Source organism: Pteronotus mesoamericanus, unplaced genomic scaffold, assembly GCF_021234165.1.
Source record: "Pteronotus mesoamericanus isolate MK-2021 breed Mesoamerican mustached bat unplaced genomic scaffold, CSHL_Meso_final scaffold_137, whole genome shotgun sequence".
NCBI classification, from domain to species: Eukaryota; Metazoa; Chordata; class Mammalia; order Chiroptera; family Mormoopidae; genus Pteronotus; species Pteronotus mesoamericanus.
The window spans coordinates 5,602,196-5,628,184 of NW_026555306.1; the positions used below are offsets into that span (position 1 = coordinate 5,602,196).

The 25,989-nt window shown below is 53.6% G+C and overlaps 2 protein-coding genes across 5 annotated transcripts; both read left to right on the forward strand.

Moving 5' to 3' along the window:
* Window positions 1-4,199: 4,199 nt before the first annotated feature.
* Window positions 4,200-14,373, forward strand: FCGRT (Fc gamma receptor and transporter). Of its 4 annotated transcripts, none has more exons than XM_054588713.1 (8): window positions 4,200-4,274; window positions 5,224-5,310; window positions 5,641-5,892; window positions 6,001-6,276; window positions 12,759-13,028; window positions 13,447-13,531; window positions 13,691-13,807; window positions 14,051-14,373. In XM_054588713.1, the coding sequence occupies exons 2-8, from the start codon at window positions 5,238-5,240 to the stop codon at window positions 14,121-14,123; spliced, it is 1,146 nt and encodes a 381-aa protein (XP_054444688.1). In that variant the 5' UTR covers window positions 4,200-4,274; window positions 5,224-5,237; the 3' UTR covers window positions 14,124-14,373. The 4 variants fall into 4 exon arrangements, with proteins under 4 accessions (XP_054444688.1, XP_054444687.1, XP_054444690.1 ...); XM_054588712.1 differs by lacking the exon at window positions 4,200-4,274 and adding an exon at window positions 4,502-4,622; XM_054588714.1 differs by lacking the exon at window positions 4,200-4,274 and adding an exon at window positions 5,112-5,130.
* Window positions 14,374-14,994: 621 nt separating this feature from the next.
* RCN3 (reticulocalbin 3) lies at window positions 14,995-25,346 on the forward strand. Its single transcript, XM_054588718.1, has 7 exons — window positions 14,995-15,088; window positions 15,500-15,747; window positions 17,506-17,708; window positions 18,786-18,958; window positions 20,978-21,038; window positions 24,406-24,605; window positions 24,850-25,346. The coding sequence occupies exons 2-7, from the start codon at window positions 15,506-15,508 to the stop codon at window positions 24,955-24,957; spliced, it is 987 nt and encodes a 328-aa protein (XP_054444693.1). The 5' UTR covers window positions 14,995-15,088; window positions 15,500-15,505; the 3' UTR covers window positions 24,958-25,346.
* Window positions 25,347-25,989: the final 643 nt, after the last annotated feature.

Here is a 25,989-nt window from a genome sequence, read left to right on the forward strand (position 1 = left end):
ACATTATCGCTGGTCTCAGGATACTGTCGAGGACCCAAGAAGCACGGGGTTGGGGGCCTGAGATTCTCAGAGACCCAGGGACTGGGCAGGGTCCTTGGGGGGCTCAAGGGGCAGCGTAGCAGAGGCTGGGATGGCCAAGGGAACCCGAGGCCATCTTAATGGGCCACGAGGCCTCAGCGTGGGACAATAGGAACACTATGGTAGGCTCCTGGGGCATTTAGGTGAGTTCTGGGGCATCTTAAGGTGGGGCAGGAGAGGGACCCCAGGGTGACGGTTTTCAAGGGCAAGTATAGCCGGGTCCTGGAGGGCATTGTCACAGGACATCGGGCACTTTATATAAAGGTCCAAGGGACATTACAGTAGGATCCTAAGGGCTTTTATTTAATTTTTTAAAAGATTTCAAAAACATTTTATTTATTTTAATCTTCACCAGAGGACATTTTCTCACTGCTTTTGAGAGAGAGAGAGGGAGGAAGGAAGAGAGAGAGAGACATTGATCGGCCGTGTTCTTTTACGCGCCCTGAATGGGGATCGAACCCACAACCTGGGCATGTGCCCTGACCAGGAATCGAACCCACAATCTTTCAACCTATGGCACAATGTTCCAACCAACCAAGCTACACCAACCAGGGCTGAAGGCCTTTAAAGTGAAAGCCCAGGACTGCTGAAATAGTGTCCCAGAGAGATGACTGGATGCCACAGGATGTGGAGGGACAGTTGGACATGACACATTCCTGCGGGTATTTTAGGAAAATGCTAAAGCTGCTGTAATAGGACTCACGGGACATGAAAGCAGAATCTTCAGTGTCATGGGCAGCCCCTAAGGGTGGGCCCCTGGCTAGTCTGGCAGGATCCAGGAAGAGTATTGAAAATCAACAGAGGTTCCTCAGTAAGTGGAATATAACTTTACCATCTGAAGTGGTTCATTTCTTGCGTCAAGCTGGTTGGGCCGCGGTGCACAGATATTTGATCAGACGTTATTCTGGATGTTTCTGTGAGGATATTTTCCCATGAGATTTACATTGTACTCATAATGTGGATAGGCCACATCCAGCCAGTTGGCGGCCTGAATAGAAGAAAAAAATAGACCTCTCCCAAGCAAGAGGGAATTCAGCCAACAGACACCTTTGTTTGTTTTTTGTTTTTTTAAAAGATTTTATTTGTTTATTTTAGAGAGGAGGGAGGGAGAAAGAGAAGAGGAGAAACATCAATGTGTGAGAGAAACATTGATCAGTTGCTTCTTGCACTTGCCCCAACCCTGGGAACAGGTCTGCAGCCCAAGCTTGTGCCCTGACTGGGAATTGAACCAGCGACCCTTCGCTTTGCAGGATGACGCCCAACCAACTGAGCCACGCCAGCCAGGAACTTCCTTAGTTTTTTATTGATTGATTTGAGAGAGACATAGAGAGAGAAACATTGATTTGTTGTTCCACTTATTTATGGATTCATTGGTTGATTCTTGTACATCATGCCCTGACTAGATATCAAACCTTCAACTTTGGTGTATCGAGAGGACACTCTAAACAACTGAGCCACCTGGCCAGGGTCAGCAGACACCTTTGGCCTTCATTTGCTAAATCAGCTCTCCCTGGTTCTCCAGCCCTCCTGCCTTTGGACTTGTCAGCTGCAAGCCTTTCCTGAGTCCCCAGCCTGCCCAGCATTCCTATCAGATTTTAGACTCAGCACGCCTCCACGGTCATGTGAGCCAATTCCTCGAAGTAAGTCTGTTTCTACATATATATATGCACATCTTGTTGGTTCTGTTTCTGTAAAGAACACTGACTAATACATCATGTGACCTAGCAATTCCATTCCTGGCTATACACCCAAAGGAACTGGAAAGAGCTGTTAAAAAAAGCAAACACCATGTATACATATGTTCATAGCAACATTAGTTTTAAGAGCCAAAGAGTAGAAACAGCCCAAACAGCCATCAACAGAGGAATGGATAAACAAAAGGTGATAGATCCATACCGAGGAATATCATTATTCAGCTGTAAAAAGGAATGGTCTTCTGACCATTCCATGTACAACGTGGATGAACCTTGCAAACGTCATGCTGAATGAACCAAGCCAAACAGAAAAGGCTACAATTGTATGATCCTATTTATATGGAATATCCTGAACAGGCAAATCCACAGAGGCAGAAAGCAGATTAGTGGTTGCTAGGGGCTGGGGAGAAGCCAGACTGCTTGCGGAATGTAGAAGGTTTCCTTTTGGGGGTGACGAGAAAGTTCTGAAACAAGAGAGCGGTGGTGGTCCACAATATTGTGGATGCAGTAAATGTCATTAAATAGTAAGGTTGTTTTTTTTGTAACAGGAAATAACCAAATTTAATGCATGCATATGTATGGGAATCCCACATACACGAAAGAGTCAGAGACCCCACGTGCAGAGAAGTTCCATTAAGGGGTGAATATTGTGTTTTGTGCATTTTACAGTTGAACAAGTGAATGGAAGCATCACAGCAGGAGTGTGAGCTGGGGGTGGGCGACTGGAGGGGGCCTGTGTGCACGGTAGCAGTACCTCGCCATGCTTTGGTGTTCGTGGGGGCTTGGTTCTAGGGTCCCCTGCGGATGCCGAAGTCCAGGATGCTCATGTCCCTTATATAAAAATGTACGGTAATGTATATCGAAACTCTGTGTTTTTGAGGTCGTAGCAGAAGATATTAAAGACCCAAAGATTTGCCCTGACTGGTGTGACTCAGTGGGGCATCGTCCTGCGCACGGAAAGATCGCTGGTTCAGTTCTGGTCAGGGCGCATGGCTGGGCTGCCGGCCAGATGCCCAGTAGGGGGCGTGGGAGAAGAAACCGGTCAATGGTGCTCTCACACATGGATGTTTCTCTCCCCCTCTTTCTCCCTCCCTTCCACTCTCTCTAAAAATAAATAAATTTGTTTTTAAAAAAGGACTGCCTGCATCATGAGTTCAAATCAGTCTATTTCTGAAGCCTTGCAATGTCTTTTCTACAGTAATGTCAAATCTAGTGTTGCCCACCAGTCTTTAGGTCTTTTCTTTTTTAAAAAATATTTTATTTATTTTTAGAGAGGAAAAGAGAGAGAGAGAGAGGGAGAGAAACGTCAGTGTGTGGTTGCCTCTGGAGCGCCCTCTACTGGGGAGCCTGGCCCAAAACCCAGGCATGTACCGTGACTGGGAATCAAACCGGTGACCCTTTGGTTCGCAGGCTGGCGCTCAATCCACTGAGCCACAGCCAGGTCTGGGTTTTTTGTTTTTGGGGTTTTTTTAAAGATTTTTATTTAGTATTTATTTTTTAGAGAAAGGGAAAAGGAGGGAGAAAGAGACGGAGAGAAACTATGTGAGAAACGTTGATCGGCCGCCCCTTGCACTCCCCCAGCTGGAACCTGACCTCAACCCGGTCATGTGCCCTGACTGGGAATCAAACCGATGACCTTTAGGCTTGTGGGCCAGCGCTCAATCCACTGAGCCACACCAGCCAGGGCAGGGCTTTTTAAAATTTAATGTAATTTTAATTGATTTGAGAGAGAGAGAGAAACATTCATCCATTGCCTCACCCATCCATGCGCTCACTGGTTGTTTCCTGCATGTGCCCTGACCAGAGATGAACCAAAAACCTTGGCGAATTGGATGCTCTGACCAGCTGAGATACCTGGCCAGGGGGAACTCCTAGTATAAAACATCAGTATCATGGTCATTGACCAAAGCTTATTTCAGTTCATCACGTAAGGTATTTCAAATAAATTCTTGATCATTTCACAGGCAAAACTGATAGGAATACTAATCTACACTTCTTTGCAGCTTTTGCTTTCTTGAAGAAATGGTAAGTTAGGGTCCAGGTTTGAAGCACTTTTAGAATGAAAAGGGGCTTTTTGCCGATGGGTGACTTTTCGGTTTGTCATCGTATCTTCCAGTTCCGGTGCTGGCCGGGTTTCGTGTGTCATTTCTCTCACCTTTTTTTTTTTCCCCCCATTAGCGGCATCATCTGGCAGAGGAGGAATGTAAGGGTCTGTCCATTTTGCTTTGCATGTGCTGTGTCCATTCGGTGTTTGAGACATAATTGGACCTTGAATCAACAAATGTAAATAGAACTTTTGATCTATGGTGCTTTCATACTAAGTTTTAATTTTACTAATAAAACATTGTTCCAAAACAAAAATATTGGTCTAAGAAAAAGAAGTGCAAGGGCCCTTTAAGTCACACTTGGGGGGAGGGGTTCCAAGGAGGAAATACAGAAGTATCTGGAAACAGCCCCTTGTAGCAGGAGCTAGTGAAGGCCCTGGGGGCGGGGGTAAATGAGGTAAGAGGGGGCCCATAGAGACCCCAGATTTTGGACTCCAATACTGTTGGGTCCACGCTCCACTTGGTCATGAGATTGCGGGCTGGTTGATACCCTCCAAGTGGAAAAAAAACCCAGAGCAACAGAGCAGGGGACCATAAAACAAAAGGACAAAAGTTTCAGGAGAGGCAGAGACAAACACTCTGGAGAGTCTGGGCCCACGGCCCGGGGTGTGCCCTGCAGCTGGGGGGCGGGGTTGGACATTCCGGGAGTCGGGGAGCAGTCTCCGGACAGGATGTGAGAGAGGAACTGGGGTCTCCAGTCACGGGAGCGAGCTGGGGCTGCAAGCGAGAAGGGATCGTGGCTGCGGTGAGCGGAGCTGGGGCCCAGATCGAGGGAGGACCGGCTGTGGTCTGGGCTTGCGGGGCCAAGCGAGAAGTGGGCCGGATTCTTGGGGCCGAGGAAGGGGCTGGGGGCCGGGACTCCTGGTTCCGGGGAAGGAAGGGCGGGGGTCCCGGACTCCTGGGTCCGGGGAAGAAGGGTCCGGGGACCCCCGGACTCTTGGGTCCCGGGGAGGAGGGGTTGGGGCCCGGATTCCTGGGTCCGAGGGAGGAGGGGCCGGGGGCCCCGGTCTCCTGGGTCCCGGGGAGGAGGGGTTGGGGCCCGGATTCCTGGGTCCGAGGGAGGAGGGGCCGGGGGCCGGACTCCCGGACCCGAGGGCGGAGGAGGGGGCGGGGCTGAGCTCTGAGAATGAAATCTTAGCCTATCCAGGCTCTGTAATTAATTAACCAAACAGGGACCAAATTAAGAGGTGAAAGTTCAATGAAGTGTAGGGCTCTGTTGTGACGGTCCCGGACGGAACCCCGAACCCGCACCCGTAGGCGCCGCGCGGTGGCCGAGCCCCGTGGAGCTGGGGGAGGAGGGGGCGGGGCGGGGGTCCCGGAGAGTCACGCGCCCGCTCCCGCCCCAGGTCTCCCTCTCAGGATGCGGGTCCCCCGGCCTCAGCCCTGGGGGCTCTGTTTCCTGCTCTTCCTTCTGCCCGGGACCCTGCGCGCAGGTGAGGGGCGCTCGGCCGGGGCTGCCGGGGCGGAGGGAGGTGCCAGCGGTCGGGAAAAGAGCGGACGAAGCAGAATCCCCCCCTGGAGCCGGGCATTTCCTCCTCCTCCCCATTTCACTTTGTTCGTCCCCGTCTCCTCCTTGGCCCGGCGTGTCCGGGAACCCTCTGGCTCCCCGGCTTCAGGTCCCTGTCCCCCCCTCTCGGGGTCTGTCTCCCCATCTCCGAGTCTGCCCCCTCTGCTCTCAGGGTCGAGCCTTTCCCCTCTCGGGGTGGGGTCCCGCTCCCGCCCCAGGGCCCCGCGCCCACCTGCCCCCTCCCCTGTCTCCGCAGACAGCCACCGCTCCCTGCTGTACCACTTCACCGCCGTGTCCTCCCCGGCCCCGGAGACTCCTGCCTTCTGGGTGTCGGGCTGGCTGGGCCCGCAGCAGTACCTGAGCTACAATAACCTGCGGCCCGAGGCTGAGCCCTGCGGGGCTTGGATCTGGGAAAACCAGGTGTCCTGGTATTGGGAGAAAGAGACGGTAGACCTGAGGAACAAGGAGAAGCTCTTCCTCGAAGCTGTCACAGCTTTGGGGACAAAAAGTGAGACTGGGACTCCCCGGTCTGAGGGAGGAGGGGCTGGGGGTCTTGAATCCTGGATGCTGGGACCAGCCGGGCCGCCTCCTGCTCACCTCTGTGTGGGTACCCCAGACCCCTACACCTTGCAGGGCCTCCTGGGCTGTGAGCTGGGCCCTGACAATATCTCAGTGCCCGTGGCCAAGTTCGCCCTGAATGGCGAGGACTTCATGACGTTCGACCCCAAGGCGGGCGCCTGGAACGGAGACTGGCCGGAGGTCGAGCCCATCACTGCCCAGTGGATGAAGCACCCGGAGGTTGTGAACAACGAGAAGACGTTCCTGCTGCACTCCTGCCCGCAGCGGCTGCTGGACCACCTGGAGAGGGGCCGCGGGAACCTGGAGTGGAAGGGTGAGCAGGCCCCGGGAGAGCCTCGGATCCCCAGGGACCGCCCGCCCCGGCCCCTCAGCCCCACCTGGCGCCTCATCTTCTTCCCACAGCCTCCTTCCCGGCCTCCCGGCCACCAGTCTCCCCGCAGCCGCCCATCCGCCCCTCATCCCAGAGGGTCTTTCTGGCCCCCAGAGGCGACCCTGCCCCTTTCCTGCACATGGCCCTCCTGTGGCTGGCAGAGCCTTCAGGACCCAGCTCAAGTCCCTCAGACGGGCACTGAGGGCCCTTCGTGCCCGCGCCTCTGTCCCTCTCCTGAGCCGCGCATTTCTCCATCTGCCACCTTCCACCGTGTGGAATGGCCTGGAGCTCCTGGAGCTCACACCAGCCCTCCCGTTCTTCACCTCTGCCGTTGTGCTTTCCGTTCCACTGGTGTCACACCCGGGGACATTCCTCTGGCCCATGAGGCTTTCACTTGCCTCTTTCGGGCTCCCATGATGCCTTGTATGACCTCCATTCTAGCACATGTCCCTCTGAGCTGTAATGAAATACATCTGGGGAGCCGCCAAGGGCTGGAATTAGAGTCTTCGTTCCTCAGGGTTCCCCCCACCTGGCTACCCCGGCGTCTGTCTCCGCCCTCCACACACACCATCCTCTATCTGGCCCTCAGAGGGAGCTCCCTTCCTGCCACCGCTTAAAACCCTCCAAATAAGCCCTGGCTGGGTAGCTCGGTGGGTCGGAGCATCATCCCATAAACCGAAAGGTCTCGGGTACAATACCCGGTCAGAGCACAAGCTTAGGGTGTGTGTTCAGTCCCTAGTCGGCCATGTACGAGAGGGAACCCATTGCTGTTCCTCTCTTGCATCGATGTTTCTCTCCCTCTCTTCTTCCTTCCCTTCCCTTCTCTCTGAAAAAGTAAATTTAAAAAAAAAAAGGACACTGATTTAGTTGAAAACAAACAAGCAAACAAAAAACCATCCACTTAGCTTCCCATTAGTCTTAGACTAAAATTCAGACTCTAGCCTGTGGCCCTTAAGCCCCATGTCATCTGGCTGGTTTCTGTCACTGTGAGGTCACAGCATCCCCTGCCCCACTAGCCTTCTCCTTGTCCTCCAACACGTGCGATTCTTTCTCTCCTCGGGACCTTTGCACCTGCTGTCCTCTCTGCTTACGATTTTCTTCCTGGGGATCCTGCCATGACGGGGTCCTCCTCATGCTTTAGGTTTGCTCTCGGACGTCAGCTCTTCAGCGAGGCCCGCCCCTCCCGACCACCCTGGCTAAAGCGTGTCCCATCCCACTGCCATGACGGCCTCTCACGCCACTGCGGTGTCCGTTCAATCATTATAATATCTTTATTCTTTTTCTTTTTTATTGAGCTGTGACTTACCTACCTAACCTGCATGGCTTGATTAATTTTTATTTTAAAGATTTTATTTCTGTATTTTTAGAGAGAGGGGGGAAGGGAGGGAGAGAAAAAGGGAGAGAAACATAGATGTGTGAGAGGTACACTGATCAGTTGCTCCTCGCACACCTCCACCTGGGGACCTGGCCCGTGACCCAGGCATGTGCCCTGACTGGGAATCGAACTGACAACATTTTGGTCCCCATGCTGGCATTCAATCCACTGAGCCACACCAGCCAGGGCTCAATTAATTTTTATATGTGCCCACATACCTGCCCTCCAGATGAAGATCTAGAACATTTCTAGACCCAGGAGACTTCCTGTGTCCGCTCCCATTCCATATGCCTTAAATGTAGCAACTAGCCTGACTCTGTCATGATAGTGTTGCCTGACTTTCAGCCTCGCGTGACTATGAGTATGTGCCTGTCTGTGTCTGGCTTCTTTCCCTCAAGCTTGTGTTATGAAACTGTTGTTGTGTGTATCAATAGTTCTTTTTTTTTTTCTTTTTTCTTTTTATTGGGGAGTACTATTCCCTTCCGTTGCATGGCTCATACCACAGTTTATCAATTAATTTTTTTTCCCCAGATTGGGGCTCTTAGGAGTAAAGTTTCTATGAGCATTCTTGTATATGTTTTGATGAATCTTTATCTTCATTTATTTTGACTTAATGCCCTTGAGTGGAATGGTGGAGCAATAGCCTGCTTATTGGATTAGGTTTAGTAGGTAATGCTATATATTTTCTCAAAGTGGTTGAACCAGTTTCATACTCTCACCAGGTGTGTATGTGAATTCTAGTTGTGCCACAGGTTTGCCAGAATTTGATACTGTCTTTCATGTTAACAATTGTAGTGGGCGTGTAGTAGCATTTTATTGTGAATTCAGTTTTCACTATCAGATAAATGATTTGATGACTTGCCACATTGAGTACTTTTTCACCTTATTTGCCAGTGGGGTGTCCACTCTTGTGGAGTGGCTGTTTGGGTCTTCTGCCCATTTTTACTTATTTGTTTGTTTTTAAAAGGTTTTATTTATTTATTTTTAGAGAGGGGCAGGGAGAGGGGAAGAGAAGAAGAAAAACAGCAATGTGAGAGAGAAACATTGGTTGCTCGCCTCTTTTACACGCCCTGTCCAGGGACCAAACCTGCAACCCAGGCATGTGTCCTGGCTGGAAATCAAAGTGGCGACCTTTCACTTTGCGGGACGGTGCCCAACCAACTGAGCCACCTGGATCAGAGCAATACCTTTTACTTATTTTTCTTATCGTATTGCACCGGCCAGAATCCCCAGTACCATGTTAAATAGAATGGTGATAATGAACATCTTGTATTCTCAAATTCACAGAGAAAGCATCAGCAGTTTATCAAGTATTATGTTAATTATAGTTGTTTTTTCTGTTTCAAATTGCCCAAAGCATTTATATAGTTTTTCATTTTTTTATTGTTCTGCAATTACAATTTTCCCATTCCCGCCCATTACTCTCCCCTGCCCTGCCCACCTCCACCTCCCGCATTGAACCCTCCCCCACCCCGTTGTCTCTGTCCTCGGGTCCTTTATGCATGTTCCTTGATGACCCTTTCCCTTCTTTTCCCCATTATCTCCCTTCCCCTTCCCCATAGTTTTTTTTGTTGATGCCCATTGTCAAATTAAGGAAGTTCTCTTCAACTCATAGTTTACTAGGAGTTTTTGTTGTTTTTGCTTATTTATTTTTTATTTTAAAAAAGATATTATTTTTTTTAGACAGAGGGAAAGGGAGAGAAACATCAATGTGTGGTTGCCTCTGGATGTACCCGCAACCGGCCACTGGCCTGCAACCCAGGCCTGTGCCCTGACTGGGAATGGATCTGGTGACCCTTTGGTTCACAGGCCGGTGCTCAATCCACTGAGCCACACCAGCCAGGGCAATTTTTTTAAGTACATTTTATTGATTATGCTATTACTGTTGTCCCGTTTTTTTCCTCCCCTTTATTCCCCTCCGCCCTGCACCCCTCCTCCCACCAGCATTCCCTCCATTTAGTTCATGTCCATGAGTCATACATATAAGTTCTTCAGTTTCTCCATTTCCTATACTCTTCTTAACCTCCCCATCTATTTTATACCTACCATTTACGCTTCTTATTCCCTGTACCTTTTCTCCCTTCTCCTGGCTCCCCCTCCCCACTGATAACCCTCCATGGGATCTCCATTTCTGTGATTCTGTTCTGGTTCTAGTTGTTTGCTTGATTTGTTTTTGTTTTTAGGTTCAGTTGTTGATAGCTCTGAGTTTGTTGTCATTTTACTGTCCATAGTTTCGATCTTTTTTTCTTAGATAAGTCCCTTTAATATTTCATATAATAAGGGCTTAGTGATGATGAACTCCTTTAATTTGAGCTTATCTGGGAAGCACTTTATCTGCCCCTCCACTCTAAATGATAGCTTTGCTGGGTAGAGTAACCTTGGATGCAGGTCCTTGCCTTTCATGACTTTGAATACTCCTTCCCAGCCCCTTCTTGCCTGCAAGGTTTCTTTTGAGAAATCAGTTGATAGTCTTATGGGAACTCCTTTGTAGGTCTCCTTTTCTCTTGCTGCTTTTAAGATTCTCTCTTTATCTTTAATTTTGGGTAATGTAATTACGACGTGCCTTGGTGTGTGCTTCCTTGGATCCAACTTCTGTGGGACTCTGAGCTTCCTGGATCTCCTGGAAGTCTATTTCCTTCGCCATATTGGGGAAGCTCTCCTTCATTATTTGTTCAAATAAGTTTTCAATTTCTTGCTCTTCCTTTTCTACTTCTGATACCCCTATGATTCAGATGTTGGAACATTCAAAGTTGTCTCAGACATTCCTCAGCCTCTCCTCATTATTATGAGTTCTTGTTTCTTCATTCTGTTTTGAATGTTTATTTCTTCCTTCTACTCCAAATCGTTGATTTGCGTTCCGGCTTCCTTCCCTTCCTTGTTGGTTCCCTGTATATTTTTCTTTATTTCACTTTGCATAGCCTTCACTTCTTCCTCTATTTTGTGACCATACTCAGCCATTTCTGTGAGCATCCTTATTATCAGTATTTTGAACTGTGCATCGGATAGGTTTGCTATCTTTTCATCCCTTAGTTGTATTTTTTTTCTAGAGCTTTGATCTGTTCTTTCATTAGGGCCATATTTCTTTGTCTCTGCGTGCCTGTTACATTTTAAGGGGCAGAGCCTTAGGTATTCACCAGAGCGAGGCAACCCACTTCAAAGCCTTGTGATGCTGTATGTGGGGGAGGGGTCAGAAAGGGAACTATGCCACTTGCTCAGCTCTCTCCCTGATTTCAGTCACTTCCCCACTACCCACAAGCAGATTCGGCCCTCTGGTGCTGACTCCCAGGTGGGTGGGTTTTTGTGTGTTCTAGGACCCTGTGGGCCCCTCTAATGAACTCTCTTATGGGGCTGGGACTTTCTCTCGCCACCGCATCCCCCACAGAATTTTACAGCCAGAGGTTTTGAGGCTTTCTTTTCCTACATTGGAACCCTGGATTGCTGGTCTGTCTCCCTCCCCAGCTGTTCCTCCTGGTTTATCCACATGCAAATGTGGGACAGCCTGGTCCGCAAGCCTCCACCTTGCCTTGCTTCCTCTCTGCCCCAGCTGCACGTCTCCACCCCTCCCAGTGGTCTGGATGAGTTTCTCCTTTAACTCCTTGGTTGTTGGGCTTCCATACAGTTCAATTTTCTGGCAGTTCTGGTTGTTTTTTTTGTTTTTAAATGTTTTTGTTTTGAATAGTGCTGGGTTTTATAAAATGACCCTTTACTTTTTCCTTTTTATTCTAACATGGTGAATTATATTAACTAATTTTTAAAAGTTAAACAACCCTGGCTGGTGTGGCTCAGTGGATTGAACGCTGGCCTTCAAACCAAATAAAAAAATTATTTTAGAAAATAAATAAACAACTTTTTTTTCCCTAAGGTTCTGAGAATGGTTTCCTCTTATTTCAATTCCCTGGAAGAATTTGTGTAAGAGTAGTAGTATTTCTTTTTAAAAAATATTTTAAAAGATTTTATTTACTTTTTCTTAGAGAGAGGGGAAGGGAGAGGGGGAGAGAAGGAGAGAAACATCGATGTGTAAGAGAAACATGGATTGGCTGCCTCTTGGACGTGCCCCAACCAGGGACCAGGCCATGACACAGGCACGTGCCCTGACCAGGAATCAAACCAGCGACCTTTGCTTTTCGGGACTACACCCAGCCAACTGAGCCACACAAGCCAGGGCAAGAGTGCTATTCTATCTTTCTTAGTTCTTTTGAAGAATTCACCAATGATGTTATCTGAGCCTGGCATTTTATTTGTTGAAAAGTTTCAAATTATGGATATTTTTAAAACATATGTAGCACTACTCAAGTTTTTAATTTCTTGTGTTGGTTGTATCTCATCGGGATTTGTCCAGTTCATTCCGATTTCAAATATTCTGTCATGAAATGTTTCATAATATCCTATTACTATCTTTTCAATGAGGGCAGTGTCTGTTTTATTTTCCCTCATCATTACACTTTTGGAGCCTGTTTCCCCCTTTTTTTTTTTTTTTAATTTTATTTATTTGTTTCTAGAGAGAGGGGAAGGGAGAGAAAGGGAGAGAAACGCCGACGGGTTGGATTGGTCGCCTGTTGTATGCACCCTGACGGGGGACCGAACCCACAACCCAGGCCTGTGCCCTGATCCGAAATAGAACTGGAGGCCCTTCCCTTCACTGGGATGATGCCCAGCCGGCTGAGCCACACCCGTCAGGGCAGACTCTGTTTCCCTTTCATTTGCACACGAATATTTGTCTCTCTCCTCATTGGAGTATGAGCTCCGTGAGGACAGGGACTTTTGTCTGTCTTGTTCACGGCTGTGTCCTCAGTGCGTGGAAGAGTCCCTGGCATGACAGATGCTCAGTACGTGTTGGTTGCAGGAAGGAATGGATGAGGGCTGGACACCCTGGTGGTGCATAGGTTGTGTCCCTGTGCCCCGGGAAGGTCTTGCGCCTTTTACCATTATATTCCCCAGGCGCAGGACAGCGCAGGGCACGCAGCAGGGCCTGCTGGGTAGAGTGGAAGGATTGGAGGCCTCTCTGTGGCCCTGGTCCTGGGGGCTTAGCCTGTTGCCTGTTTGTCTGCAGAGCCACCCTCCATGCGCCTGAAGGCCCGACCAGGCAGCCCCGGCTTCTCTGTGCTCACCTGCAGTGCCTTCTCCTTCTACCCGCCCGAGCTGCAGCTGCGCTTCCTCAGGAACGGGCTGGCCGTTGGCACCGGTGAGAGCGAGCTCGGCCCCAACGGCGACGGCTCCTTCCACGCCTGGTCGTCGCTAACGGTCAAAAGCGGCGACGAGCACCACTACCGCTGCGTGGTACATCATGCGGGGCTGCCACAGCCCCTCACTGTGGACCTGGGTGAGGCCCCCCGGGCACTGGTAACCCTTGTTTGTGGGCTTTCTGTCGCAGTCCTTTCTGAGTCTGACTGCGCTCCAGTCCTCTTGGAGTCCGGCTGCCCTGTGCCCCACTACTGCGAGGCCTCCAAGAGCCTGACAGCCTTCTGTCTGGGTTGCTTGTCCTCCCTGGCCTTCCATGCTGTTGCTGCTTCTGGCCTTGTTGACTCTGGCCCCCCTGTTAACCGCTATGGACAGTCCTTGCTAAGTCTACCCACCTTCTGTCCCGCTGCTGCTAATCTTCGTGGAGCCTGACCATTGCTCTCTGCTGCTGCCAGTCCTCACCAAGAACGGCCATTTACTGCTTGGAGTCTGACCTGCTGCTCTGTGCCCTCCCCTGCTCTCCGAGTTCTAACGCCACCTCCCTGCTGCTGCTGCTGCAGGTCCCTTGGCCAGTACGACTGGGACTGCTCTTGCTATGGCTGGTTCTTTCATCCAACCTGGGAACACTCTACCCAGACCAAGAAGGTCAGCTGACTGGCCTTTCGTCTGCCCACCCCCACCCCCAAAACTTAGTGTTGGGAACCCTGAAATTGAGAGGACTGAGCACTCCCAGCCCCCTGTCCTGGCTCAGACAGGGCAGGGGGTCCACTCACTCAACATCTGACAGCATATCTCTGGCTGCAGAATCAGCAGGCAAGTCCTCGATGCCAGTGGTTGGAATCGTCATCGGCCTCTTACTGCTCACGGCAGTGGCTGCAGGAGGAGCTCTGCTGTGGAGGAGGATGAACAAAGGGCTGCCAGGTGTGGGGCAGGGAGGGGGAGGAGGCTCAGAGACCCCAAAAATGCGGCCGGGGGGGGGGGGCAGACATCTAGACAGAGCAGGACAGAGAGAGGTGGGGACAGAGAATGGGAAGGGGGAGAGAGAGAGACTCGGGGACAGAAACCCATGGAGTAGCAGAGAGACTCAGACACACACGTGTGTGGGGGAGGGGCAGGGACCCAGAGGGTCTCAGATTCTGATGGCTTCCCCCTTTCTCTATCCAGTGCCTTGGATCTCTCTCCGTGGGGACGATGGCGGGGCCCTCCTGCCCACTCCCGGCCTGCCCAAGGAGGCTGACTCCTAGGATATAAAAGCATTCTCGGCCACGGCCTGAGTGTCCCCATCCTGGCTGCTACTAGCTAATGTAGTCAGGTCCCTTTTGTGCTGTGAGACATCCTGGAATACTGGTTATTTCTGAGCCTCCAGAAGAAGTCCTGGGCCCGGTGTCCTCCCTCTGGATTGTTCCTTCTGTGGTCTGCCTCAGTTTCCCCTCCTAAAATATATGGCTCTTATCCACCTCCACATATAACAAGAATTTGGGCCAGAATTAACTGTGTTCGCATCATTTCAACTTTTCCGGTAGGGGAGGTGAGGGAATGGGTGGGGGGAATAAACGACAGTGTGAGTTCTGGGCTGCGAATCTCTCCTGAGGCTAATATGTTGCAACTATGGAATCTGCCAATTGTATATACCAAGTCATATTTTTTTCATAAGTTTCACAAGTATCTCCTGAATGCCTACACTGTGCCAGGCATTTTGAGAGAGTCTTGGCTGGAGTCTGACCTGATTCCTTGGTGGAGCGGAAGAGTGGTTCCCTCTGTCGGGGAAGAGGATGGCTCCTCTGGCCCCTTGGTTCCCTTCTTTCTTAAACCATGCTGACAAAGGGGAAAAAGATAAAAACAAATCTCCCATGAGGCTTCACAGTTAGAACATCTGGAAGTTATGGGGTATGGCGCCCCGAAGCCTGCCGGGAGTTGTAGTTCTCCCGCCTGCGTCACTCCGGCGTCGCCCACCGCGCCCGGCCGGCGAAGGGGCGAAGCCGACCCCCGCGCGCCAGGTTGTCCTTTGTGGACGTGGCGCGGGGCGGCCGCCGCCCCTCTCTTTGGCTCCGCCCCGTGGGGGGTCCTCCAGAGCGCATTGGTCGGAGGGCGGGGCCTCTGCTCTGCGGGAGGCGGGGCCTGGCTGGAGAGCAGCCAAATTGGGCATCTTTTTGGAGAACGCAGAGCGGAGCGTGGAGAACGCAGGGGAGTCTGGATAACCCGGTAAACGGAGGCGAGGGTGGGTGGCCGGCCCAGGTCGGACGGCTCAGGTCCACTCGGGTCGAGGATTAGAGTCCAGGGTGGAAACGACGCCCGGGACCTTGCCTGATGTCTTTTTTTAACCACGACCCTGCCCCACACTTTGCCTGGGAAGTGCGCCACGTCTCCTGCTTGAGTCCCCCTGCTTGCAGCTCTGGGACCCCTCTGGAACTTCCTCAAAAATTCAGGCCCCGAAGCTGGTTTTATCTCCTAAGAACCCAGCCCTTTCCTCCCATTCCCGCTCTTCTTGAGCCCAAAACTTTGCAGCCAGCCACCGTCCCTCTGCCCTGGTCTGCTTCCCCTCCCCCCACCCTCCCGTTCGGTCTCTGTCCTTTTCCCTGTAACTCCTGACTCCTAGCCTCCGCCACTTCCCAGGGACTGATGACGTGGCGACCGTCACTTCTGCTGCTGCTCTTGCTGCTCAGGCACAGGGCCCAGGGGAAGCCCTCCCCTGAGACCGGCCCTCATGGCTCGGCGAGGGTGCACCAGCAGGCTCCCCTCAGCGAGGCCCCTCACGATGATGCCCACGGGAACTTCCAGTACGACCATGAGGCTTTCTTGGGACGAGAGGTGGCTAAGGAATTCGACCAACTCAGCCCAGAGGAAAGCCAAGCCCGTCTAGGGTAGGAGAAAGATGGGGGCCGGAAGATTCAGGGTTGTAATTTAAAACAGGGAGGTCATGGGAGGCATCGGTGAGAAGGTGGTATTTGGGCCATTGGAGTATGGGCGGGAATAGCCTGCCAGGCAGAGGGAAGTATAAGTGCAAAGGCCCTGAGGCAGGAGGAGGCCTGATGTGTCCAAGGAACAGTGAGTCACAGGTCGCTGGAACCCGCTGAGCAAAGGGAGAGGGAGATGGTGGCAGAGAAGGAACAGAGTAGCTGTGCAGGGCCTTTCGGGTCAGAGGTGACGATTTCAGCTTTTCCCTCAGGGTAGTTTCAGAGCCAAGGGAGGGCTTTAGAGGGAGGGCATGAGCTGACTTTGATTTTAACAGAATCCCTCCGGTTGCCATTTGGGGAACAGCCTAGATAGAGCAAGACACAGGAAGCCCCTTGAGGAAGTGACCGCGGTGGTCCAGGTGGGAGACAAGCGATGAGGGTGCCTAGGCCAGGGAGGAGGTGGCCGCGGGCGCCCGGTCCCTGGCTGGGAGGCGGTGTGTGTTGGGGTTGGGTGAGGGAGGGGAGGGAGAGGAAAAGCAGAGAGAGGCTGGCATACTGGGCATAGCGTTTACCGCAACGCCAGGCACTGTTTTAACGGCTTTCCAACGGTTAACTAATGTATTTTATTTCCCACACCCACGGCACAGAGGGGTTAAGTGACTTGCCCACAGTCACATAGCCAGTAAGAGGGGGCTGCAGAGTTTGAACCTAGAGTATCTGGGTGTGGATGCCCAAGCGCATAGCAACAGCTTGAACCTCAGGCTGGAGTGTGGGTCGTGGGGACAGAGCCCGTCTCCAGCCGACCCTAGCAGAGACGCCTGGCTTGGTAGGGAGCAGAGGGCCCACTCAGGTTCGGCCCTGGGGACTGGGTCTCAGGGCTTAGGGAGAGGGACAGATAAGGCTCCTCCAGTGCTCTGTTTGTTAGCACTTGGGCAAGGACCCAAACCGGTGGCGGGGCATGGCCAGGGGAGAGGGAAAGGGTCTGGGAGCCGACAGGCGAGACCTCTCTCACCTGTGAAGTGGGACCACTCGCCGGGTTGCGGGTGGTGGTCCTAGGTCAAGGCCTGATAACGTCTGGGAAAAGGTAGGGGACGCAGCGTGAAGCGGGGCTGGATGGAGAGGGGCCTGAAATTGACCTGCGCATCTAGGGCGGGGGCGAGCAGGAGGCGTTAGTAGAGGAGGTGTTGAAGAAAGATCCTAAAACCGGCAGAGCCAGGGAAGAGGGGCGTGGGGCCGGGCCGGAGACGGCCAGAGGTGTGTGGCCGTGGAGCTGTAGTCCAGAGGCAATCTTGGGGCAGGAGCCCTGCGGGCCAGAGGCGCAGTGTGACACTCCTCCTCCTGTCCCTACTCCAACTCCGAGGACTGGCGGGAGACGGAGCACACTCAGGATCGAGGGGCGGGCCCGGGGCGGAGGGAGTGGCCTTGGGTTGGTTTAGGGTTTCTCCCCACCTGGGCGTGTCGTGGACCACAGCACCCGCCAGAGGCCCGCTGGGTGTCGGAAGGGCGTGATCACCTCTGGGAGCCGAACCCTGCGGTGGGCACGGTCTCGGGATTGACCTGTGCCTTCCCCAGGTTGTGGGCGGTTGTTGGATAGCATTTTTAGCCGTGTAACAGGTGTGCCTCAGGTTGGGGAGTGGCTCCGCGTGAGGGGCGGAGCCTGGGCCAAATAGAGACCCCAGGGTGGGCGGGGCCTGAGGCTGACACGTGCCCCGCCCCGACCCGCAGGCGCATAGTGGACCGCATGGACCGCGCCGGGGACGGGGACGGCTGGGTGTCACTGGCCGAGCTCCGCGCGTGGATCGCACACACACAGCAACGGCACATACAAGACTCGGTGAGCGCGGCCTGGGACACGTACGACACGGACCGCGACGGGCATGTGGGTTGGGAGGAGCTTCGCAACGCCACCTATGGCTACTACGCGCCTGGTATGCGGCAAGACCCTGACCCTGCTCCTCACACACACAGTGACCCTGACCTTTTGACTCCTCATCCTGAGAACCTTTTAGCTCATTGTCGGAATCCCTGGCCTTTGACCTCTGACCCTTGAGCAGGGTCTACCCACTTCTAAGGCCTCATGACCCTGAAACCACCAGTCTCTGATTTCTGGCTTCTCATTCTGGCATGTACAGCCTCTATAATCCTGGGACCCTGGGACGGGGGCGCTTAAGACCCTTGACCAGGGACGTCTACCTTCCCTGCCCCTGCCCTCTGACCCTTCCCCTGAGAACCCCAAAGCCATTCACCCTGCCTGCTGCCTGTCTGGGTTCCCTCCCCGCTGTCCCCACGCCCCAGCCCTGGGCCCCCACGGCTCTCCCTCCTTCTTTCCTGTACCCTCCCCCCAGCCTGTCCCTCATTTATCCCCCAAGGGGTCTTGCCACATCCAGAGCTTACCCAGACCCTCCGCTGCCTGCAGCTCCCCACGCCTCCTCTGGGCTCCCAGGAGCAAGTCCCAGCCCCTCAGGCCCACCTGGCCCCCGCCTCCGGCTTCATTTTCCTGCATTTTCTTCCCCAGTCAAAGAGATATTCTGCCATTTCCCTGAACTCACCACATTCTTCCAACCTCCACACTCCGCACACCGTGTTCCCTTTGTTGAAAACGCCCTTCCCCTCCACTCTGTCCAGCGGAATAACCTGCATCGGCATGACTTGGGGGCCCAATGGTCAGAGCTCACTCAAGTCCGCCATTCCTGGCTGCGTGACCTTGGGCGCGTTAATTCCTTCCTGGGAGTCGGTTTCTCCGTCATGAAGTGAGGCCAAACAAAAGAACTCTACTTGCTTTTTGTGAGGGTGAAATGCAATGTAGGTAAAGAGCTTAACATGTCATAAGCTGCCACTGCAAGGTAGCAAATACATGTAAATAATGAATAGGTGTTATGCATGATTCACGCAGGAGAGGTCTCCCCGCCCCGACCCCTGGGGCTGGACCCCCGTTGCCTTTCTCTTCGACATGCCCGGAGTCACCTCCACGAAAGCACATCTCACGGAGCTCCCTCCTTTCCTAGGTGAGGAATTTCATGATGTGGAGGACGCGGAGACCTACAAGAAGATGCTGGCTCGGGACGAGCGGCGTTTCCGGGCGGCTGACCAGGATGGGGACTTGCGGGCCACTCGGGAGGAGCTGACAGCTTTCCTGCACCCGGAGGACTTCCCACACATGCGGGACATCGTGGTCGCCGTGAGTGAGGCCAGCCTTCCAGCGCTCGCCTTGGGAGTTCCAGTCCCCCGGCCTCTGGCACCTCCCCAGGAAACCCAGGCCACAAGTGGCCATCAATGGGAGGCGACGTCTCCCATCCCACCCTGTCCCCCTGGTGTCACTACTAGTGGGATGATTTATGCCCACTTGTGTCATGCCTAACTCTTCACCAATTGATGTGGTTAAACCCCCAAAAGATGCAAAAAAGGTAAACCCTCTTTTTTCCTCCTGTGTCCCCACCCTGTCCCCTGTGGTCTGGTCCCCACAGGGAACCCCATTCTTGTGTCTCCGTTTCCAAAGCTGCTTTGAGGGTCTATGGCAGGGCTGTTAGGATCAAGGGCTCTGAGGCCAGAGGGCCTGGGTTCAAATCCCAGCCCTGCTGCTTCCTGGCTGTGTGACCTTAGGCACGTTATCTAACCTCTCTGGACCTGAATTTCCTTATCTGTAAAATTGTGGTCCTGGAGGGTGGTTATAGGGACTAGGTGAGTCCATACACGTAAAACTGGCCTGGTGCGTAAATGCCCATGATGTCACTTTATACACACATGTCAATACAGCGACAGGACAGGAATCGCTGGATTAGCGGGAATCAGCGAGCAGAGACGTCATTAACCCAGGCCTCGAACACCTTACGCTTCCCACCCGCAAGGCCCAACGTCTGTCTTTTAGAACAGATCATCTTGTAACACCTCTTAACTCTCCTGAGTTGACTATTTAACACACCCTGGTGGAGCGTGTTCTCTGTGCCAGGCACCCTTCTAACACCTTTACCTGAGTGACCTCAATTTAATTGTCCTGGCAACCCTATGGCGGTGGCCTGTCATCTTCATGTTATAAACTAGGGTACCTAGGCACAAAGACGTGACTTTCCCAGGAAGAAGTCACTTTTCACCCAGATAAGAAGTGACACAGCCTAGATTTGAACCGAGACAGCTGCATCCAGGGTCTCAACCAAAGGTCGACAAACCAGAACCTGTGGCCGAATCCAGCCCACGGAAGGTTTTTGAAAAAAGTTTTGTTACATGGCCCCTCCCATTTGCTTACATGTGCTACAACTGCAAAGTTGAGTCAGTTCCATAGAGATGGTGCAGCAGGCAAAGCTGAAAATATTTACTACCTGGCCCCTATGGAAAAAGCTTCCCAAGCCCTAGTCTAAACTCTGCCGCCGGCGCTCGCGTTCGGGGATAGTGAGCGTAACCTCCGCACACACAGGACTGTTCATCCAAGTCGTACTATGAGGGAGAAACTAAGGGAAAATCACATAACAAATGACAGGGATTTCAATATGTAGGTGTTGTAAAGTTACCAGATTTAGCAAATAACATAGGACATCCAATTACACTTGAATTTGTAACAACAAATAATTTTTTTAGTCCCACACAGTATTTGGGATTAGTATAAATCTGTCCACACACAATATTGGGGACATACTTTTACGAAAAAATTATTTATCTGTAATGGAAGTAACTCAGCATCTTCGAAGTATGTCACCGATAGTGTGTGGGACAGACTTATACTGAAGAATTATTTGTTGTTCATGTGAAAGTCGAATGTAATTGAGAATCCTGTATTTTATCTGTCAACCCTAAAATGTCAACGTGGCTCGCTGAGTCCTTTAGCGCTTACAAGCAAATGGGAGGCAGGGTCTAGGCTCTGCCCCTTCCAGGGAAAGAGGCTTCCGCCCTTGGGGAGTGTGGGCAGGGCGGTGAGAAAGCGCTTAGGGACACAGGACACCTCTCCTTGTATAAACGAACATGTGCGTCAGGACACCTGGGTCCCGTGGCCCCACGCATGAAGTGCAGGGAGAGCCTGCAGCATTATAGTGCCCCAGAAGCTCCCAAGTTTCCCACATGCCCCTGGGGACAGCTGTGCCCTCCTGAGACTGCTCCAGTGCCTGTCCCCACAGCCAGTTCCCAATGAGATGCCCCGAGGGATCCTCATGTTCTGACCCAGGGGTCCTTTTCCCCTTGGGAGCCAGCCTCCATGCCTCTTTCTCCCCAGGAAACCCTGGAGGACCTGGACAAGAACAAAGATGGCTACATCCAAGTGGAGGAGTACATCGGTGAGTGGGACCAGAATCCCTCCCCGAGGACACCTGTCCCCTCCCAGGCCTGGGTGGCAGCCCAATGCCTTATAAAGCAAAGGCCCTCTGATGTGGAGGGAGGGGTGATGCTTGAGTTCATGTATCCACCAAACATTTATCGAGCACCTACTGTGTGCCAGGCTCCCAAAGCACTTATCCATTACTTGGGCAGGGGGTGTACCTGGCCCAACAAATCTTTTTTTTTTTTTTAGGATCTTATTTATTTTTAGAGAGAGGGGCAGGGAGGGAGAAGGAGAGGGAGAGAAACATCAAAGTGTGAGAGGTACCGCTGGTACGCCCCCAAGCAGGGACCTGGCCCACAACCCAGGCATGCGACAGAACTGGCAACCTTTCAGTTCCCAAGCCGGCGCTCGGTCCTCTGAGCCACCTGAGCCAGGCCCAGCAAATCTTTATCAAGCACCTACTGTGGGCTGGGCCCAGGAATCATTTATTGAGTACCTTCTGTGTGTCAGACTGAGGAAGCATTTATCAAGCACCTACTGTGTGCCACGACCAGGAAACATTTACTGAGCATGTGAGAGGGTGGGGGTGCAACTGGGACAGTCACAGACCAGGTCCCCTTCCGGGAGGGTCTGAAGTTCCCACACAGTCAGGCTCAGGGCTGCGTCTGCTTGGGGTGGGCAGTCAGGGAGCTTGTCCTGACCCTGCATTACACAGCAAAGTATAAGTGTCACCTATTACTTGGGACGTTGGGGAGCCCTGTGACACCTCCAAATAGCCTCGTGGCCCTGCCTCTGTCCTTGCTGTCGGGGGGGGGTGGCAAAGAAATTCGTTGAGGGGAAAGCTATTAAGTACGGAGTCTTTAGTATTTCGAACACATTTCCCTGTCGAATGTTTTCATGGAACAAACCCGCAGGCAGGACATTTTTATTCAAGCATTTACTGTTTTGCAAGAAGGAGCTTGAGCGGCACCGTTGAATCATAACAGTAGCTGACACCGAGTCTGTGGTGACTGCGGTCACATCTTGTAAATAAATTCATTTGAGCCTCATAGCAACACTGTGAGATGGGTATCATCACCCCGCGTTACAGATAAGGCAGCTGAGGCCCCAAGGGAAAAAATCCTGCCCGAGCTTGCCTGCTGCGCAGGGGGAGCAGGACCTGAGTCCGGGCAGGCAGGCCCCTGGTTCCCACCCTGACGCCCCAGCTGTGGGGTCCCTGTGCAGGACCCTGCAAAGAAGTGTAATTTTGCACTGTCGAGTGGTGGGGGGAAGGGCATGAGCCAGGAGTGCTGAGGGGGCACTGTGGGCCCTGCCCCAGGCTTGGGGGGTGGGGGGTGTCAGGGGAGATGGGAGAGATGGAGGTGCCCTGTGCTTAAGGGCGCAGGCTCCGGAGCCAGGCTCCCTGGTACCCACCTGCCACCTCCCAGCCATGTGAGGGTAAACAAGTCCCTCTCTCTCTCTGAGCCTTGGTTTCCCCATCTGTAAATGGGGGTCATAGAGCACCCCCCATGTACGGCCCCATATAGTCAACACAATGGATGCATGGATAAACCGAACGGGTAGGTCCAGGCAATAGAATACTTTTTGGCCATAAAAAGGAACAAAGTGTTGGTACCTCCTACCACAGGTGAAACTTGAAAATATCCTGCTAAGTGGAAGGCCACAGTATTGTAGACTCCATTATATGATGTATGCAGAATAGGACATGCATTGAGAAAGAAAGTCGGTTAGTGGTTGCCAGGAGCTGGCGGGAGGGGGGCTAAGGAGTTACTGCTTAGTGGGCAAGAGGTGTCTTTGTGGGGCGAGGAAACTGTTCCGGGCGGAGGTTGTGTTACTGGACAGGGACCTGGCCCTGAGCGGGTCTGCCAGCCGGCAGCGTGTGGGTTCTTTGTGTAGGAAACATGTCACAACACCAGTCCAGGTGATTGTGAAAGCTTGTTAACGCTCAGGCCGGTGAAACAAGGAAGGGCTTAGCATAGAGGAAGCCACAGGAGAGCCCAGCCGGGGCTGCCTCAGCTCCCTGGACAGTCAGAGAGAAGGGGGCCTCGGGGACAGGCGTAGGGGACTAGCCTGGGATGAGCCGCCACTGCCCACTGCTCCCCTGGTTGCAAGTCTCAGGGGGACCCTTAGAGCTTAGGAGACGCATGTCTGTGGGGGAAGAAGACGGAAGAGAATGGCCGGGGCTGCTCCCCAGAGGGAGAGCTCTCAGGCCGGGTCCTTTGTCTTGAGTTTTTCTCTCTCTTGCAGGTGGAATCTTAGGGGAGGGTTCAGTAGACTAGTCATCAGTGCTCCAGGGGTGCCCTTCAGGGTCCTGGTCTCCTCTGATTGGTCAGCACCAGGGCAGGGGGTTGTCAGTCACTGCAGTGGGTCCTGGGGCCGCCCACCTGGTTTGACTGCTTTTCTGGGCCTGGAGCCGAGATACAGCTGAGGCCTAGGTGTTACCTCCAGGGAGGGGAGCTGCCGCACCTGGCCGTAAATCACGTGTGTTCAGCTCTCTGCCTCAGTTTCCCTACTCCACAGGCCAAGGAATTTTCCTAGCTTCTCACTCCTCTGTCTCAGTTGCATAACCTTTGTAAAATGTACTAATGGTGAGTTTTATGTTGTGTGCCTTTTACCAGAAAATGAAAACGCACACAACTCTCAGCTACCACAGCCATTTCCTACAAGAAATGATGACTTAGGAACATGACAAAAAAAAAGGAAGGACCTCTGTGCCCACTGTCCCCAGTGGCTGCCTGTGCCGCTGCCTGTGCCAGCCGGGCAGGCGGCCTGCTCCCCGAGGCAACACCCTCAGATCGCTCCCTGGCCTGGCCCATGGGGGGACGCGTTTACATGGCTTTGTGTCTCGCACAAAAGGCCCGTCAGGTTGAACTGCCTGGGAAATCCATCTGTGGAGTAGTGCTTTCCCCAAGGCAGCCCTGGTAGGCAGAGTTTTGCAAACATTTACAAATAACTGGAACAAAGGAGAGGCCCCAACAATCTCCAGGGAGGTTTTTAGAGTGAGGTGAACTTTATAGTATCTCCTGTTCTCTCTCCAGAAACATGGTCACCCCGTCCTTCCTTCATATGGAGTGCCTACTATGTGCCAGGCACTAAGCTGCACAATGCACACAGTATTTCATGTCAGTATCAGCCAGCCTGCTTGATTGTTCAGTCCTTCAATGAACTTGTCAATCAAGTCCATTTCACGTGCAGTCAATTGCAACACCTGTCAATCGGGTGTTGTTATTAATCCCATTTAAACACAAGAAACTGAGGCCCAAGAGAGGGGAGAGGGGTTGGCTGGGGTCGCTTGATCAGATTGTGTCAGAGCTGGCATTGGAGCCCACGTCGGCCCGCTGGCCGGGGCCGCGGACTGAGTCAGCCTCTCGCCCTGACCCCAGCGGACCTGTACTCGGAGGAGCCCGGGGAGGAGGAGCCGGCCTGGGTGCAGACCGAGCGGGAGCAGTTCCGGGACTTCCGGGATCTGAACAAGGACGGGCGGCTGGACGGCAGCGAGGTCGGCCACTGGGTGCTGCCCCCGGCCCAGGACCAGCCGCTGGTGGAGGCCAACCACTTGCTGCACGAGAGTGACACGGACAAGGTGCTGGTGGGGCCGCGCAGGCGGCTCTGGGGGGTGGGGCGGGGCTGCGGGCTGGCGGCCGAGAGCCCCTGTTTGGCTGGAGAAAGGCGGGGAGAGGCCAAGAGATGGGCTGAGGGATGGGAGGCACAGAGGTCTCGAGAAGAGGACCAGGGACCTGCAGGGCCAAGCTTAGGTTCAGAGGTGGAGATGGGTTTCACATGCAGGGGACCGAGTCGTCCCTGCTGACCTCTGACCTTCTGCCCAGGACGGGCGTCTGAGCAAGGCCGAGATCCTGGGCAACTGGAACATGTTCGTGGGCAGCCAGGCCACCAACTATGGCGAGGACCTGACGCGTCACCACGACGAGCTCTGAGCCTCCGCGCCCCGCCACAGCCGCGCAGCCCCGTGGGATGATCTGAGGGGCCCCAGTGCCCAGGTCGCCCCTCCATGTCCAGACGTGCCCGACGTGGACACAGACCGTGGTGTCCCCTGCCCCTGGGCTCCCTGGGCCCTACGTGGTCAAGTCCTCTGCGTGAGGCCCCTCAGACCTCCCCACCGCGCCCCAGGAGCTCTCAGGGGCCCGAAGAGTGAGGGCCCACCCCTTTCTCCCTGGCAGGACCTCCCAGCCCAGTCCACGGCTCCCCGCACCGAGCTCAGCCTCCAAGAGCCTCGGCGAGCCCCAGAGCTCCCAATCTGAGCCCCACACCGCAGACAGGAAACACGCCTCGCCCACGCCCACGCGTGCCCACAGGTGCCACCCCCAGGACGCCTCCGCTCTGCCAGGGAGGCAATAAAATCCGGTGCTGGGGCTTATCTGCGTGTCTCTCTGAAGGGGTGACTGAGGGAGCCTGGGGGAGGAGTTGGGGGCTGTGGCTGGGAGAGGAGCATGCTGGGAGTTGGGGGGCCTGCGGGCTGAAGGAGGAGACAGCATCTGCAAAGGGGGTTCTGCGTGTTGATGGGGTGTGAGGGCGGTCCTGGGGGTGAAACAGGGAACTAGCGGCCCGGACCTAGCAGGGAACAAGCCAGAGAGTTCTGTCGTCTGTATAGCAAGTGATGGCAGCGCGGTCCATCAGTGGCAGGGAAGCCCCTCGGGGCGAAGGACTGGGCGGCGGTCCAGGCAGCGGGAACAGTACGTGCAAAGGCCCTGCTGTGGCAGTGGGCCTGGCGTGTGTGTGTGTGTGTGTGTACGTACCAGCAGGGAGGGCGGTGTGGCTGGAGTGGAGTGAGGCAGGAGGAGAGGGTGGGACGTGAGGGCCAAGAGGGAACCAGGGCCAGGTCGTCGTGGTCCCAGTTTGATGGGACAAGATAGAGGCAGAGACCCAGAAACAATGGAACGGAATTTCCTCTCTGAGCTGGAGGGTCCTGAGCAGAGGACGGATGTGCACTGACTTGGGCTCCAACAGTC